The 14,909-nt window shown below is 54.0% G+C and overlaps 6 protein-coding genes across 6 annotated transcripts; 3 read left to right on the top strand and 3 right to left on the bottom strand.

Annotated features, from left to right (window-relative positions):
* Positions 1 to 216: 216 nt before the first annotated feature.
* On the top strand, positions 217 to 1,206 carry PG997_002071 (uncharacterized protein; the record flags this gene model as incomplete). Its single annotated transcript, XM_066806386.1, has 1 exon — positions 217 to 1,206. One exon carries the CDS (start codon positions 217 to 219, stop codon positions 1,204 to 1,206), a length of 990 nt encoding a protein of 329 aa, XP_066673682.1.
* A 3,289-nt stretch (positions 1,207 to 4,495) lies between these two features.
* PG997_002070 (uncharacterized protein) lies at positions 4,496 to 5,392 on the bottom strand (the record flags this gene model as incomplete). The annotated part of the gene is made up of 6 exons (XM_066806385.1): positions 4,496 to 4,627; positions 4,737 to 4,800; positions 4,859 to 4,926; positions 4,996 to 5,017; positions 5,080 to 5,182; positions 5,245 to 5,392. 6 exons carry the CDS (start codon positions 5,390 to 5,392, stop codon positions 4,496 to 4,498), a joined length of 537 nt encoding a protein of 178 aa, XP_066673681.1.
* Positions 5,393 to 5,415: 23 nt separating this feature from the next.
* On the bottom strand, positions 5,416 to 6,291 carry PG997_002069 (uncharacterized protein; the record flags this gene model as incomplete). Its single annotated transcript, XM_066806384.1, has 4 exons — positions 5,416 to 5,595; positions 5,674 to 5,814; positions 5,885 to 5,993; positions 6,062 to 6,291. 4 exons carry the CDS (start codon positions 6,289 to 6,291, stop codon positions 5,416 to 5,418), a joined length of 660 nt encoding a protein of 219 aa, XP_066673680.1.
* Positions 6,292 to 8,370: 2,079 nt separating this feature from the next.
* On the top strand, positions 8,371 to 9,845 carry PG997_002068 (uncharacterized protein; the record flags this gene model as incomplete). Its single annotated transcript, XM_066806383.1, has 4 exons — positions 8,371 to 8,809; positions 8,877 to 8,975; positions 9,071 to 9,200; positions 9,278 to 9,845. 4 exons carry the CDS (start codon positions 8,371 to 8,373, stop codon positions 9,843 to 9,845), a joined length of 1,236 nt encoding a protein of 411 aa, XP_066673679.1.
* A 1,562-nt stretch (positions 9,846 to 11,407) lies between these two features.
* PG997_002067 (uncharacterized protein) lies at positions 11,408 to 12,071 on the top strand (the record flags this gene model as incomplete). The annotated part of the gene is made up of 2 exons (XM_066806382.1): positions 11,408 to 11,644; positions 11,751 to 12,071. The coding sequence occupies 2 exons, from the start codon at positions 11,408 to 11,410 to the stop codon at positions 12,069 to 12,071; spliced, it is 558 nt and encodes a 185-aa protein (XP_066673678.1).
* A 2,226-nt stretch (positions 12,072 to 14,297) lies between these two features.
* Positions 14,298 to 14,804, bottom strand: PG997_002066 (uncharacterized protein; the record flags this gene model as incomplete). The annotated part of the gene is made up of 1 exon (XM_066806381.1): positions 14,298 to 14,804. One exon carries the CDS (start codon positions 14,802 to 14,804, stop codon positions 14,298 to 14,300), a length of 507 nt encoding a protein of 168 aa, XP_066673677.1.
* Positions 14,805 to 14,909: the final 105 nt, after the last annotated feature.

Here is a 14,909-nt window from a genome sequence, read left to right as displayed (position 1 = left end):
GGTCAGCCTCCAGCCCACCCTCGATCGCCCAACGGCCGCCGGACTGACGCAACGTCTCTGCCACCCTTTAAGGTAGTGGCCTCCCCCTCCTCCCCCCATCCCACGACCGACGATTGTTGCTCGTTGGTATCTGCACGTCGAACTCCAGGTCCAGCGTCAAGTCAGTCAGTCAGTCAGTTTGTCAAGTCAAGTTCCTGTCAACTGCTCTCATCCAAGATGCATTCACTCTCCTTAAGGCCGATGGCCCTCATCTTCCTCCTGTCTCTCATTACCCTCATCCTGGCCGCCGACGATGGCTACATCGGCTACGACCTCAACAAGCGCGGTGACCCCGACTCGGCCATCTACGAGACGGACAACACCAAGGGCGGCGTCAAGCTTCCCGAGGAGCCGGACGTCAGGCTGAACGCCTCCGTTTCGGTCGGCGAGATCGACATCGAGGTTGACAACCTCACCGCCAAGGTCAACCTGGACGCCAAGGTCCTGAGTCTGCTGCACTTCACCGCCGGCGTCGACTTGTCCATCGACCGCGTCAAGCTCACCATCCAGAACGTCAGCGCCAAGGTCTACCTCGAGGCGCGCCTCGAGAACGTCGTCTCCATGGTGGACGACGTGCTCAACTCCATCGACCTGAACCCCATCGTCGCCACGCTCGGCAAGGGCGTCGGCAACATCGTTGGCAACGTCACCGATACCCTGGGCAACGGCGGCGGCGGCAGCGGTGGCGGTAGCAGCGGTGGCGGTTCCGGCTCGGGTACCTCGTCGTCGGCGGCGCCCAGCGCCTCGGCCTCGGGCAACGCCAAGCGCGGCCTCAGCGCACTCGACTACAACATGCAGCACGGGATCCTGTACTCGACCAACGACTACTCGGGCAACACGCACGCGAACCGGATCCTGGGCCAGAACGGCACCATCTACGACAGCTACATCGACAACGACGGGCGCGAGCTCCGCCGCGACAACGTCGGCTTCTACAGCAAGGACATGACCTTCACGGGCCACAACCGCACCATCACCATCGACGGCAAGACCGAGTACGAGATGGGCTACCACTACGCGCCCTACCCGGGTCTCGACATCTACGCCGCCATCTGGATGGACACCATTGGCCGCATCGTCAAGACCAAGATCGTGTCCGAGGCCGAGGCGGGCGGCACGAGCACCGTCGGCTCCGAGACCGTGGACAAGTCCAACCAGAAGAAGTAGTGATGGTACTACCTAATTTTATTACGAATATAATACATCACTTAATTAACTCGTCACACTGCAACATTGCCTCGCTTGATCTGCATTCGCTTGATTCATGTCCTGCTCTTTTGTTTTTTGACGCGTGTCTGTCGGGGTCGGAGAGTTCCATCGCTTAGCTGTCAGTAAGTAGGGTTGGGAATGCAACCCACCCTTGTACGTCATTGCCTTTCTGTCGTCCAGTCTCGGATCGGATGGCATTAATTCTCATGAAACGCGTAGCGGCACGGTTGACCTACTGGATCAAAAACCTGTCGTCAGGTTCGGACGAGATGAAGTCATCCCAACTTTTCTCTGAACTCTCTTCGCAACTCATCTCTACCTATCTACGGTACTGTACTTTTCGTCGCGAGCGCGCCAGACCGATAAAATTGATTTTCTTTGGCCACTGATCTGATTCCACCAACGGACGATTCCAAGTGAGCTGCCAAGCAAGCCCCTTTTTAGTCGCCAATCATCGAGTAGCCTCAGCCCAGTGCAGTGGATTTGCGCGCCCACAAAACCGCTGCGGAAAATGCGACTGTACCAATCCAGTAGCGATTGGCAGGGCGGATCTGCTTTTTCAGTGGTGATCGATCTGCCGAACAACGAAAGGCCCAGCAAAAAGCAACCGCCATTTTTTCCCGTGCCTGGCCTGACTTTCCCATCTCTCCCTCATCCGGCGGACCTTTTCCCCCTGCAGTGAACCAGCCAACCCAGTCTCCAAGCGGCCAAACCTCCGACCAGCTGTTGCGACCCCACTGTCCGCCCGCTGCAAGCTGCCCCCCCTCCAACCCAGAACCATGTCCATATCTTGCAAAATCTGACATTTTGCGAGTTCTCCTTTTTTTAACACTCAAAGCTCTGGGCGCTCAACGCGCTCGGGAGGCCGGCAGTGGAACCGCCCGTCGGCAGTTCCTGGTTCAAATCACAGCTGGTTTCACTGGTTCAGAGAACGGCCAGCTCACCGTTACTGGCGTCCATAATGGAATACAACAGAAGACGAAGAGAATATGAAGAATCAACACCGTGCTGAACGTGTTAGCCGCAAAGAAACAGCCATGCCTCTACGTTATTGGTCCCTGTCAGTCTGTACGGTCGGTTCTCGAGTCGAGGACTGCATACCGTACTTTTGTGGTAGAGAGGCTAGCCAGCCAGGCACACCTGAGCTGCATTGAACAAGGGGTCATTTCCCCGAGGCTAGACATGCATATGTATGCACCATCCAGGAGCAATTTGCAAAGTCCCATACATACTGCCGGGCCACACTAACAACTGCCAGCAACGGTTTTCTCCTGTAAGCTTGCAGCCCGTAAGCAAACGTACATGCATCCCTCATGTCAAGCATCAGGGATTCAAGCAGGGAACCGATATCTCTTCTCTCCCAATCACGATCCGGCACGTTCCAGCACACCCACAGCCAGGCAGCTTCCTTGTTTCTTCTTCGCTTCTTCTTCTTCTTCTTCCATTGCCCCATCACGGAGATTCCATTTCGTGAAACTGGCTCGCTCCTCGGAGAAAAAAGACAGAAAGATAGACAATCGGCCGACCGGCTTATCCCACGCCATGCCGGTAGCCGTAGCGCTAGGAATCCCCAATATCCATTTTTCTATCGCTCACTTCAACTGCTCTCCTGTCTTTTAGCACAGGGATAGATTCGTTGCTTTTCTGCCCTGGCGGATGCGAGATTATCTATCAACTCCCACTGCCGGGCTTCCTTGTTCAAGAATGCAAGTGCCAGCAAATAGACACTCGCCTATCGGGCCTCGCACCACAAGCCATGATCTAGTGATCTACACTCCCCGGAACTGGCCGTTTATTACATTACAAGTAGCACCTTTTTTTTTTCTCATCGTCGATCTTCAGTGTTCGTGCTTGGCACCTTCTTTCCCGGCAGAGCCGAAACCATTCATCGGTGTGCTTGGAACTATTCAAGGCCCTTGTTCCCTTTCGTTCTCGTTGCAACTTACGAGAGGATTTCCTTCTCAAAAGCAGACGGGCGAATCACTAACACGACCGTCGCTGCGGAGCTGACTGGGGTGTGGCCGGTGGTGGGTTTCGATAGCTCGACAGGCAGTTCCCGGCTCCGATGACCACGAGACTAAAAAACATATCCCGGTTTGTTGACGGCCACGTGTGGGTTTATCTGGAGATGCATCCATACAACTTCAACTTTTGGTACGGAGTTGCGTTTTTTCTACTCTGCCGTTTTCTTCGGCCAACCTCGGTTCCGCCCAAATGAACATACTCTTCGGCTCCAATTCACCCAACCCAGAGAAGCTCGTATGTTGTACATACGCTAGTGAAACTTGGGTGTCCAAGCTGACTCCCCTCACGATCGAGATCTGCAGCGGATAGTCCTCCATCGGCGATAACTCCGGTAGAAACGCAGCAATGTTCTCAGCTGTTCGAGTCAAATATTGTCGATAGTTCAGTGTATATCCCGGATTGCAAGCCATATAGAGACAAGTCAGAGGCTGGGTGCATCCGTAATCCCGGGGAGTGTCGGGGGTGTGAATATGTGCTCTATGGTTGCTCTTGTACACCCCTTAATATTTGGAAGTTTTATCAAGCAATCAACGAACCTCCCAGATTCATCGTTGGGTTTGATAGCACGCAGAGTCGGCTAAGCTATAGTGTCTTGGATTGCGATAAGCCGTTCGTCGCCCATCGCAGTAAATGCAAAATATCGCCCGCTTGGCTTAGTGGTAAAGCGCATCACTAGTAATCTTACTACAATCAGGATTATAAAAGTCCATGCTCCGTGTCTTACAATTCACGGCCTCTGGTAATGATGAGATCACTGGTTCGATTCCAGTAGTGGGCATACCATTGAAATATTTCTTTTTGGCAAGTCTAACAAAATTGGTCTTTTTGCCCCTTGCCATCTGCGTCGCACAACTCACCCCAAGGCTCTAATAGGTGACTGAGGTCGAGCACAAGGTCAAGTTGGGGGAGAGAACTTACGATGACTGCATCTCCATGTTTCTTCAAGTTTGAAAATAGACAGCAGGACTACACGACTATATTATTAAGAAATTATGCTTTTATGCTTATTTATATATTGGTGGATACTCAGGATAGCAAGTATGTCGTAGATATAGACCTTTTGCCAGTTTGGTCATGGCTGTGGTTTGTTTTCTTTTATTAATATGCTGTACATAGAAATGATCCATTTTACCCATTACCGCTGATTTATCGAAACTATCCATTACAGTTATGTACATATCCAAGATTATCGTGGATGGCCACAACCCAGGCAACCAACCCCCTATTTGTATAGATAGCAATGAGGCCCATCTATTGTGCTCATCTGATCGCGAATGACGGAGCCTTCACCGACGTAACCCATATCAATGGCGTCATCAAGGGACGTCAAGGGAGATGGCGGCTCGTTGTTCCACTGCGGTTTCCTGTCAGCTCGTTGCATATGTGGAAGTTCACAACCAAGGATGAACGAATAGAAACATTGGAGCCTGTTAAAGGAGGCTTAGTTGGTTTGTGGGACTTACCGTTCTGTGGCCGTACGCACCGGCATCCAGGTCGACGTGGCGGGTTTCCGGATCGATTGCTTGCCTGTAGGATAAATTATAAATCTCGCTTGCGGCGGTCTCCGTGCATGATATACACTTACCACAACGACCACATTCGGTCCATCATTCCATGGTGCAAATAGAATGCCGGCTCAGCGGGCGCAGTCCACTACGATGATCATGTTAGAACATTTTCCCATGGTTGCGTTTGGGATCCGGGGACAGGTGTCAAACTCACGAAGTCACCACCGGGATCGCCGCTGCAGATGCTTTGTTAGTAGAGGTCCAGGATACTCGGAATATCTGTAGAGGAGAAACTTACTTGATGGTATAGTGGCCACCACCGTGTGGGCCGATCTCGCCCGTATTGAACGGACCCTCAAGCAGCAAGCGGTATTCCTTGATATTGGGCTTGTGTAAGAGATCTACAGGCCATGTTAGACATTGTCTCGCTATACCTCTGAAAATCAAGGGGGATTGAACTTACTCCAGACAGTAGAAGCGTTCGCATAACGCATATTCATGGCAGGCCCGACATCCCGCTTCAGGGGCCTGGGGTTGTAACCCAAACCATCGGCTTGCGGGTTGGGAGCGGTATCGTGCAGGGCGCCGTACGGACCCAGGTTGACCGTCATGTTGGCAAAGGGGCCCTTGGTGACTAAGCCGCCGCCGAGGCCCCGGGGAGCTCGATGTCATCCCCGGTGACGCCCTCCGGAAGCACGATGACGGAGTTGGGGAAGTCGGGCAGGTACTCGCCGTTGCCTCCCATACTGTCGTCCTCGCCGTTGAAGATGGGCGAGTCCTGGGGCGCCTCGGCATATTTGGACCAATCCCAGTACTGTTTGGTTCGTCCGGTCAGTTCTGGATTTCTGCAGGATCGCCAACTATTCGTGTTGGCTGGTATGGGATCACTTACCGGTTGATAGCCCTTGTAGCCACACTCGTCTCTCAGAGCCTTTTCCCAGCTGTGCATAAACCAGCGGTGCCAGGCCTGGAAGTTGCCGCTGTAGTGCGCCGTGAACGTTTGCTGGATGTGAGTGACAACAAAATCATCGAACTTGGCGTGGTCGAGCAGTTAGCCTACGGCATGTCAAAGATCAGAGGAATGTGGGTGGCCGCCAACATACGCGGTTCTTCGCGCCTGGTGAAACCGAGGCAGGTGTCTTGGCAGGCGCGTCCATCATGCACTGCATGGCCCTGACATAATCAAGTCTCTCCTCCCTTGTGAGGTCACCACTGTAATGTCATGTTGTGTCAGTCATATATATCACCCTCGGACGAGGATAGTGAGGGTCTGTACTTACTACTCGCGGCGGTACACAACCTTGTCGAGATTGCAAGCAGCGTCTGGGCCCCGTTTGCTGAGCTCGTCGATCAGACCTTGCTGGATTTCAGCGATCAGCTTCTTGACGGGCTCCTTGGCTGACTCGTGGTCGTTGGAGGCATCGAGCAGGTCGTGCTTGGAGATGGCGGCGCCCGAAGCCACATTGGCCAGGGTGGCTGCAAGGTAGGTAGTAATAACTGACGCCCGCATATTGGCGAATCCTGGACATGAGACGGAAACGAATGTGATAGATGCTGGCAGACCAAAGAAATAGAATTTGGCTGCCGAAGCAGGAGGAGGGGGGAGAGAGAAAAGGGGAAAGATGTGGGAGGTGCCGATCACCAGAGAAAGTTGTGACAGGAATCGACTGCAACCACAGGTTAATTATCTATACCTCGAGCAGACCTCGAACAAGTGGAAGCCCGGCTGCGGCAATACGGCGTGGAAAGCATATGCCAAATTAAAAAATGGTTTGCCACTCTAGAATCGTGAGAATGTCGACAGAAAGTGGTAACCACGGCGGAGTGTACCATTGCATCGGTAACGAATCCTCGTCTCGCCAAGATGCAGGTAGCCCAATAGGGCCACACCGGAGACATTGCTCAAAGGAAGAACCAAAGCCGGCAGGCCGGGCGGACTTTCGGGGAGGCAGTATAGGTAAGCAAACAAAGAAAATGCCCTGATTGGCCCGGATATCTTTCAGTGTCTCCCGATGAACCCTTTTCCGAGCGATAGCCGCATGGTTCCAGAACACATGACAGGGGTTCACTGCGCAGGCATATTAAATGCAATGCAACAGCATCTCGTAAGAGTTTTCCTCTTCTTTTCTTTTCCCTCTTCATTCGGCAGCATCATTGCGTTGATCGAGTCGGGGTCGGCCGTCCGAGTCCCTTCTATCAGGTCTGGTCGGGCCCCCTATGCGAGCCGAATTAGGGAGGTCGCAATATTCTACAGCGGCAATACATCCCAAAGCCCACGAGAGGGGCATAGGTCACATAAATGGACGAAAGATTTTGCGAGTCTTTCAATGTCCGATCTACATCGAAGCGAGAAAGGCAACGTTCGAAGCGCTTGGGCTACTATGTATGGGCTTCCCCGGATCCTTTCAGCTGAGAAACCGGTCAAAGCAGTGTGAGGGGTTACCTGCGCTGTTCGATTATTGTACTGTGTGCAGATTGACGGGTTGAGAAATATGGCGGCCGACGCGCTGTCTCCGTCTGCTGTGCCTCACACGAGCATACCAAGCGACATTAGCAAGGAGACTGTAACACATTGCTGCATATGCAGCGGCCAACCAAGAAGGGTGAATATAACTCGATATGCAGCCAAGGACTCCGGCAGAAAGCCAGCATCCGCGGTGCCGAGGGGCAAACTTGGCGGCTGGTGTTTGGACCGCAACGGACTCGGGAGCCTTCCCGATCGGTATTGATCTCCTTTCAACAGGTTTAAATACGGCTCATGACAGTCGTTTCTCTTTCTTAGTAGAGGAATTGGTTCCGACATAGAGCTCCAGGACGATATACAGAGCGCAGCCAACGAGAAGGATTAGGTACTAATTGCATGCCGCTTTGACTGCCACTGCAGAACAAGCCCTCCCCTGGCACTCTGGGCATCCTGGACGACCGGTCAGCCGCCACGACACACAGGGCCTGCCGAAGTTCGAATCGGGCAGGTCCAGCTGTTCGGGACCTCACGTGACAGACCATTGTAGGATTTTGGGAGAGTCGACGGACAGGGACCTTTCAGGACAAGGTCACAGCAAGCGAAGGCAATACCAACATGGATGTAACATGGGTAACAAGACGCCTTCCAAGCATTGCCTCTGAGGGAGTCTTCTACGAATAGCTGGACGAATCAAGTTAGCCGCATGTTGCTGCTGTAACCGGTCGTGGTCGTCACATGCAGGTACCAGTATCGTTGCAGAACGCCCCTTTGATGCTACGCCTACATTGTCACTCCAATACCCATGTCCTGCTGTGCTGGGACATGGCTGGAACACGAGAACGTGCCGGCTTTTACCAGGCCAAGCACTTCGAAATGCGTCTCGGATGTCCAGATCAGGGGCCATTATGAGGCCACTAGACATATATGCCCCGCAACATTCCCTTTCTATCTTTCTCCCCTTTTCAAAGTTTAGTTTGGGCGATCTCAAGTGTTAATGCGAGGTGGGAATCGATTGTCGTCGTGTGTTCTGTGCTAGTGGCCGTTCTATTTCGAACGGACTTGGTTGCCCCTATTGCATCTTAACTACTTAACCCACTTATTGATTACTAGACATATGATCCGAGCATGGATCCGGCGTCCCTGCCCCCTCCTCCGGATGTCAACCGGGGCCCCGAGATCCTGGCCGTGACCGGCACCCTGGTCGCCGCGACCCTCTGCGTCGTCATGCTCCGGCTCTGGGTGCGGCTGCGGCTGGTGCGGCAGCTGGGCTGGGACGACTTTTTCGTTGTTGCGGCCATGGCCCTGCTCTTCGCCGAAATGATGATCATCGTGCCCGAGGTGCATTACGGCGCCGGGCGGCACTTCCAGTATATCCAGCCGCCCGAGCACGTCGCCATCGGCCTGCACCTCAACTTCGCCACGCAGCCCATGTGCCTGGTCGCGCTCACGCTGACCAAGGTGAGCGTGGGCGTGTTCTTGGTCCGGCTGGTTCCGACCAAGAACTACCGGGTTTTCATTCATGCTATCATCGCGTTCACGGTCCTTTCGTCGACGGCGGGGTTCTGTAAGTTGCTTCAGGATTCTGGCAGCGGTTTGGTAGCCGGCATACGCTTACAAGACCGGGATCGCAGTGACGGTCTTCTTCCAATGCCGGCCGCTTAGCTTCAATTGGGACAACACCGTCCCGGGCGGCAAATGCATTCCGGCGAGAGACCTCAAGATTGCCACATGTAAGTTGGTTGCATATGTGCTCTTGACGAAGGAGTCACCTCTCCATTCCTTTCCTTGGATGACCCATGCTGATGAATGGGACACATCCAAATAGATTTTAATTCGATCCTCTCCGCCGCGACGGACCTGATATTTGCTCTACTTCCGATCCCCATGTTGATCAACGTCCAACTGAACTGGAAAGCCAAGTCTGCCATCATCGGTATCCTCTCTCTGGGTGTCTTGTAACTATCCCTCTTTCCCCTAGTTACTTTTAGCAACTCGAGAGTGATTGGCACTCGCTAATACGGCCTGCCGATAGCGCAACTGCCGCCGCCATCGCCAAGATGATGTACCTGTCCAACTACGGCAAATACGGCGACCTGCTCTTCGACAGCGCCGACATCACCATCTGGACCACCATCGAGATCGCCGTCGCCATGATCGCCGGCTCGATCCCCTGCCTCAAGCCGCTCTTCAAGAAGATCCTCGACCTGTCGTCGTCGGCGTACCGCGGCGGCGGCAAGTCCAGCCGACAGCGGTACTACGGCCAGAACTCGGGATATGGTAACGGAAGGTCCCGGTCCTCGACGTTCGCTGCGCACCGGCGGCGGACTTTGATGAAAGCGGAAGAAAGTGGCAGATTCGAGATGTTCGCGAACGGCGTAGACGGCAATTGTCGATCGGGCGACTTCGCCAGCAACACCAATAAAATGTCGTCGTGCACTTGTAAAGGGGGCAGGTCGAACCATACGGCCGCCCTCGACAACGATTCGGAGGAGTACATCCTGCAAGGGCTCGTGCCCGAGGCGCCGGCGGGCATCACCAAGACGGTGCAGGTCACGGTGGAGAACCGATCCAACTACGGGAAGGGCGACGATATGGCGTAAAAAGTGCGTGCATCATAGGCGAAATAATGTGAGATGGGATACCCGACGAAGTAACGGCCTTGGTTTGACCATTCTGTATAGTAGGAGAAGAGAAACCAGCACACAGCATCCCCAAGTTCTTTCAAAATCACGGTGCTCAATCCACCTGGAGCTTTAACAGACAGGCACCCAACCCCGCCGTCAATCGACAGGCCAATGCAACGACACATATCCTCAGACTTATGCATCAGTTCATTCTGCGAGAGTATGACTAACAGTTATCGCGTCGGGTTTCTCGCACGAAGTGGCTGTCGCTGTAACGGAAAGGGGCGTAGAGCGTGGCCTCAACCCAATGGCAAACCTCTTGTCCGGCGGTCGCTCTCCAGCGTGTAAGCCGTTCGGGAGATTCCCAAGTATATGCTCACAGGAGGATCCATGCGATATGACTTGGTCTGACGAGTATCATTCGATCGTAATGGTCTGAATACGTTCTTATCCTGTCAATGTCTGCACACCAGTCCAGTGAGAGATGCTGCAGTGGGAATGTGACGGGCAGTCACAATGACACCCCAAGTGCAGGGCCGAGGCCGGGAGCGCTAAAATGATGGAGAGAGCTGCGGGTGTCCCGCTTGCCCGCTAAACTCGCCCGTAATCCCACTTCTATGTCACTAGGTAAAAACATATCTGATATGCCAATTGCCAATTGCGATTTCCATGTCATTGGTTGATCCGAATCTACCCATGATGTGGTATGAGATGTACTTGGTTTGAGTGGTCATAATTCAGGTAATATTGCCAAATGAGCATTTATCTGCTCGTGTTGGCCCTAGGTGTAACTTATTTACAGTAGCACCAAAACGACCCCCAAATCAGGTGAGTAGACAGCATGCAGCATGCCGGGCCCGACAGTCTGTACCGCCTCCCACTGTGCACCTCGCTTTTTTGACCAAAGTTCCATTTCCCAGTTTCAAGTTCCTAATTGGCTACAGCGTAATCGAGGAATCATTTCTTCGGAGATTTGCACTTTTCGTCACACGAATGTATCGACATCGGTCGGCCATTGCGCGGCGTGCCGATGCGAGATAGATTGCGAAGATCCAATCAATGATAAGCTCCAAGATCTGGCTCCAGTAGAGCGTGGTTCAACTGTCCGCATGCGGAAAGAGCGTTGGCGTTTTTGGAGTTCCGATTGGCCGACCAAAGTTTGAAGTGTGTGTACCCGGTTTCTTTTTTCTTGTCCCTCGAGGTCCTTTCTGCCCCTGTGCTGGAATGTTGATTTTCTTTCTCATAAGAGGTATCTTTCTAATGCCTTCTCGTCACCTCATCTCGTCGCACCCCGATGCGGTTCTTTCGGCTTGATGAATATCATGTCGACGTTGCCGCGGACGTGCATGTTTAGCTCGGCCCCGCCACTGACCTGCATGTTCATATGCAGGCGCGGCGCCGTGCGGCTTACACCGCCTGCAGTGGCATGCGCATGCAACCCCCTCGTCGCCCGCGGGTCGAGAAACCCCTCACCGACGGGACTGGCGGGGCTCATGTAGTCGCGGTTCATGAGGAGGCTGCCGTCGGGCGCTTTGTGGATGTGGGTGGTGGTGGCGGCGGATGAGTCTATTGACGACGCGGGCGACAGTAGGGTGGATGTGGGCGACAGCAGCGTCGGCGACGTGGGCAGCGAGGAGAACGTCGAGCCCGCTGATGAGGAAGAGGAGATCGAGGACGACGCGGAGTGCCTCGACGAAGACTTGGCCTCGGCGCTCGTGTTGAGGCTCAATGGTTGCGGTTGGAATTGGAATGGCCTTGAGCTTTGGAAGCCGCGGGTGGGCATGCCGGCCCTGTCTTGGGATCCAGGCTGCTGTCGCGACCCGTGACTTTGGTTCATAGAGTCCTCCATGATTGCTGCTTTTTGTCCGACTAGTCTCCCAGGTAGACGGTCTGATATGCGACGGACTTGATGACCCGAGTTATAAAGAGCTGTGTGGCTTTCTGTCCGGCTTCGCTGAAGGCAGTCGAGTATGTCACCGAACCCACTGCCACGAGCAAGAGGACGACGAGGTCCCAGTATATACACGTCCAGATGACAAGACGAGCCAGGGAATCACTGGTATGTTTCGCAACAGGGTTGCAGCCGTTGACGTTGCCGTCCAAGTTGAAGTCGCCGCTCTTTTGGGTTTGAGTTTGGGCGGGCGGGGATTGGCTCTGTTCCTGCAGCGATTCGAAGAGGATGCGCACTTGGCTTTCGAGTGATGATTCTGTAGAGAGGCGGGTCGGCTGGGTGAGGCGTGTCATCCTTATGTAGAGTATGAAGCGTCTCTCTCCTAATGCCCACGTCGATGGGTGGTAATATATATGACACTGTACCTGGTCTAGGGGGCGGAAACAAACTGGGAACAAACTTGGTGGTTTAACTTTGGAGAGTGGGTGTGCTTGGTTTCCTGGGCGCGCGATGTAACTTTGATGGTCAGTCACTGGCTATTTATTAAAAGTCTTGGCCAGGTATTCTGGCAGTTCGGGTGGCAATCTCTGCAAGGAACATCTTGGCTAGGCCTCCCGAACACCGAGGATCGAGACTACTGGCGCTGCCACTGATGGGTTCATTGGTTCGCAGCCCGTTGGTTTTCCCCTGTGTGTTCTCGACCGGCGCGCAAATGGCGAAGGCCACCCCTCGTTATGGTAGTCGTATGTTTGGACGGGGTAGTTGGTAGGGGCGGTAGGGAGATCCCTGTCTTGCGGCGCAATCTGGGGTGGGGACCCTGGCCTCATGCACTAACAGACCACGATTGCCGGCGATGCAATCGTCGGCGACATGCGGCCGCGATGGCAAGGCGACGGCAGGGGCGCCCGCTAGTGACTAACGCATCGTGGGGTGGGCTGCCTTCCGGACGGCGGTCCGCGTCAATTACACGTCAAGATCGAGCCATGTCGACTTTGTGTGTGTGTGAGGCCGATGAATAATAAGGTTTGAGGCGGGACGCCTCGCCGTTGTGATTGACTAGGGAGGCGGCAATACAAGTCGGTACATGACACGTTCATGCAATTAAATCATGGAGCGGGTCCAGCAGTGTTCGTTATGCATCGTCTTCACATGGCAGTCTTCAAATATGTTGGTTAATCTCCCTGATTGATTGATTTAGCATCTATTATTAGTTGCTCCCTGCCCGCCAGCCTCGAATGCCAACTTCTACATACTCACTTCTTTTGAGAAAAGGGGCATGGTCTAGAACCAGAACCCAGTTGACCGAGAAGAAAAGGCTTGTCCAAAATTAGCATGATGCTTTCACTGTTTTCTGATACAGGCCAGAACCACCTAGATCGGGGTGTGTTGACAAAACATCCCATCAGTGTTTTCTATTCGCCAGTTGGCCAGGAAGATATGGCCTAGAACCGGGTTCAGATAATTCTATTGCTCGCTTGTCCATCTCTGATCTAATAATTGGCATGGCCTCGACCAGGTATGTATGTCCTTCCTGCCATCCTTAATTTATATTACGAATCAAGAGATGTCTAATATCGAGGGCCAGGACTGGTCTTCTGGAAGACACCAATGCCCATTAGAACTCCCAGGGCGCGAACTTCGTCGTGGCCCGTGGGAACGCATCGTCGATATATGCAAGACAAAGTTCTAGACCATTGTGTCTAGAAACCTAGACGCAATTCGGGGGGAAGCCCCCGGTGACAATCGAACTCTTTGGAAGATCTGGCTACTTACATAATCAGTGTCGGTTACTGAAGGGGTGGTCTAGACGACCAGTTATCTAAGTGGCTAAGTAGTTTACATAAACAGGTGCCTGGAATGAGGCACTGCCCGCGCGGCCGCCATAATAGCAAGAAAGGGGGGATCGGCTTCCCGTCACCCGTCACCCGTCACCCGTCAAGCCACGATGGATCTTGTCCGGCCTAGATTTCTTCCCAACGGTGCGGCTTCAAGGTTCAGACCGGCCTACCGTTTCCCGTTGGGTTCGGCAAGCGTCGATGCCATCCATTACGACACAACTACGGAATGAAGACGTCACGACTAGAGAACTCAGCATCCAATAACACTCGCCGAAGAAAACACGTTTTCCCAGAGAGAGGGATCGAAGCACGACTCAAGCTAGTTCATTAGGGTTTACAATGGTGACTCGTTCATTAATATTTACAGCGGATGGCACGATGGGTGGTTCGAGGATCCGTCAAAGGGTGACCATGTTACAGCATTCCTGCCTCAGATCACGATAGCCAAGCGACTAGGTTGGGAACGTCCAGATCGTTGCCTCTTACGGATCCCTCCTTTCTGCCCGCCCCGTTCATTCTCAATTGGGGCGGAGCAGACGGCCAGATGCACACTCACACCATGATGGAGTGACCCACGAAATGGAACTGGGCCAGACGGGCCACCGCGAACTCGTGGGTCATTCCAGTTGGAACTCCACGGGAGACGAGAACAGGGGGCATCAGTCCCCCGCTTCCCCTGCTCGCTACTCCCAAGCTTACTCATGTTTGGCCTTGGGCACGACCAGTCCCAAACCCTGAATCCCGCGCTCCAGGTCCGCGGGCTCCGGATGCCTCACCACTATCACATGAGCCTCCCCGGGCACGTGGGGGGTCCACATGGCCACCCACCGGCCCTCGTTCCCTCGCCCTCCTCGGCTGCTGTTCCACGGGCTCGTCGGAGGGGTTGTACAGCCGCCACCACCGCTGCGGGGACGGCTCCCGGCGCGCATAGGCGGCGTGGCGGAAGCTCCAGAGCCAGAACGGGACGTAGACGCACCAGAGGACGACGTAGACGATGTTGCCGGCCAGGAAGGGCGCGTGGGGGACGGGGTAGCACCGGCACACGGCGAGGTAGATCAGGGAGCCCAGGGACTGGACGAGGGCGGCTAGGGTGAAGAAGAAGGATATGGTGGCTTGGTGGCGGTAGATATACGATTTCCTTCGTTCTGTCCTTTCGAGTCGGGCTTGGAACGATGGCCCGGGGTGTTGCTGTTGCCTTTGCGGCATGATGCCTCTGGTGTATCAGGTTCGTTTTCTGGTTTGTGAGGCTTTGAATACTGGTCTAAGCGAATAGGGGGTTTGGTATCTCTGGTTCTTTGTGGATAGCTTTAC

The sequence above is a fragment of the Apiospora hydei genome (assembly GCF_038363865.1).
Source record: "Apiospora hydei strain CBS 114990 chromosome Unknown utg000003l_segment0_segment0, whole genome shotgun sequence".
In the NCBI taxonomy this organism is placed as follows: domain Eukaryota; kingdom Fungi; phylum Ascomycota; class Sordariomycetes; order Amphisphaeriales; family Apiosporaceae; genus Apiospora; species Apiospora hydei.
The sequence above is the reverse complement of the archived record's forward strand: the minus strand, read 5'-3'. Positions and strand labels throughout refer to the sequence as shown.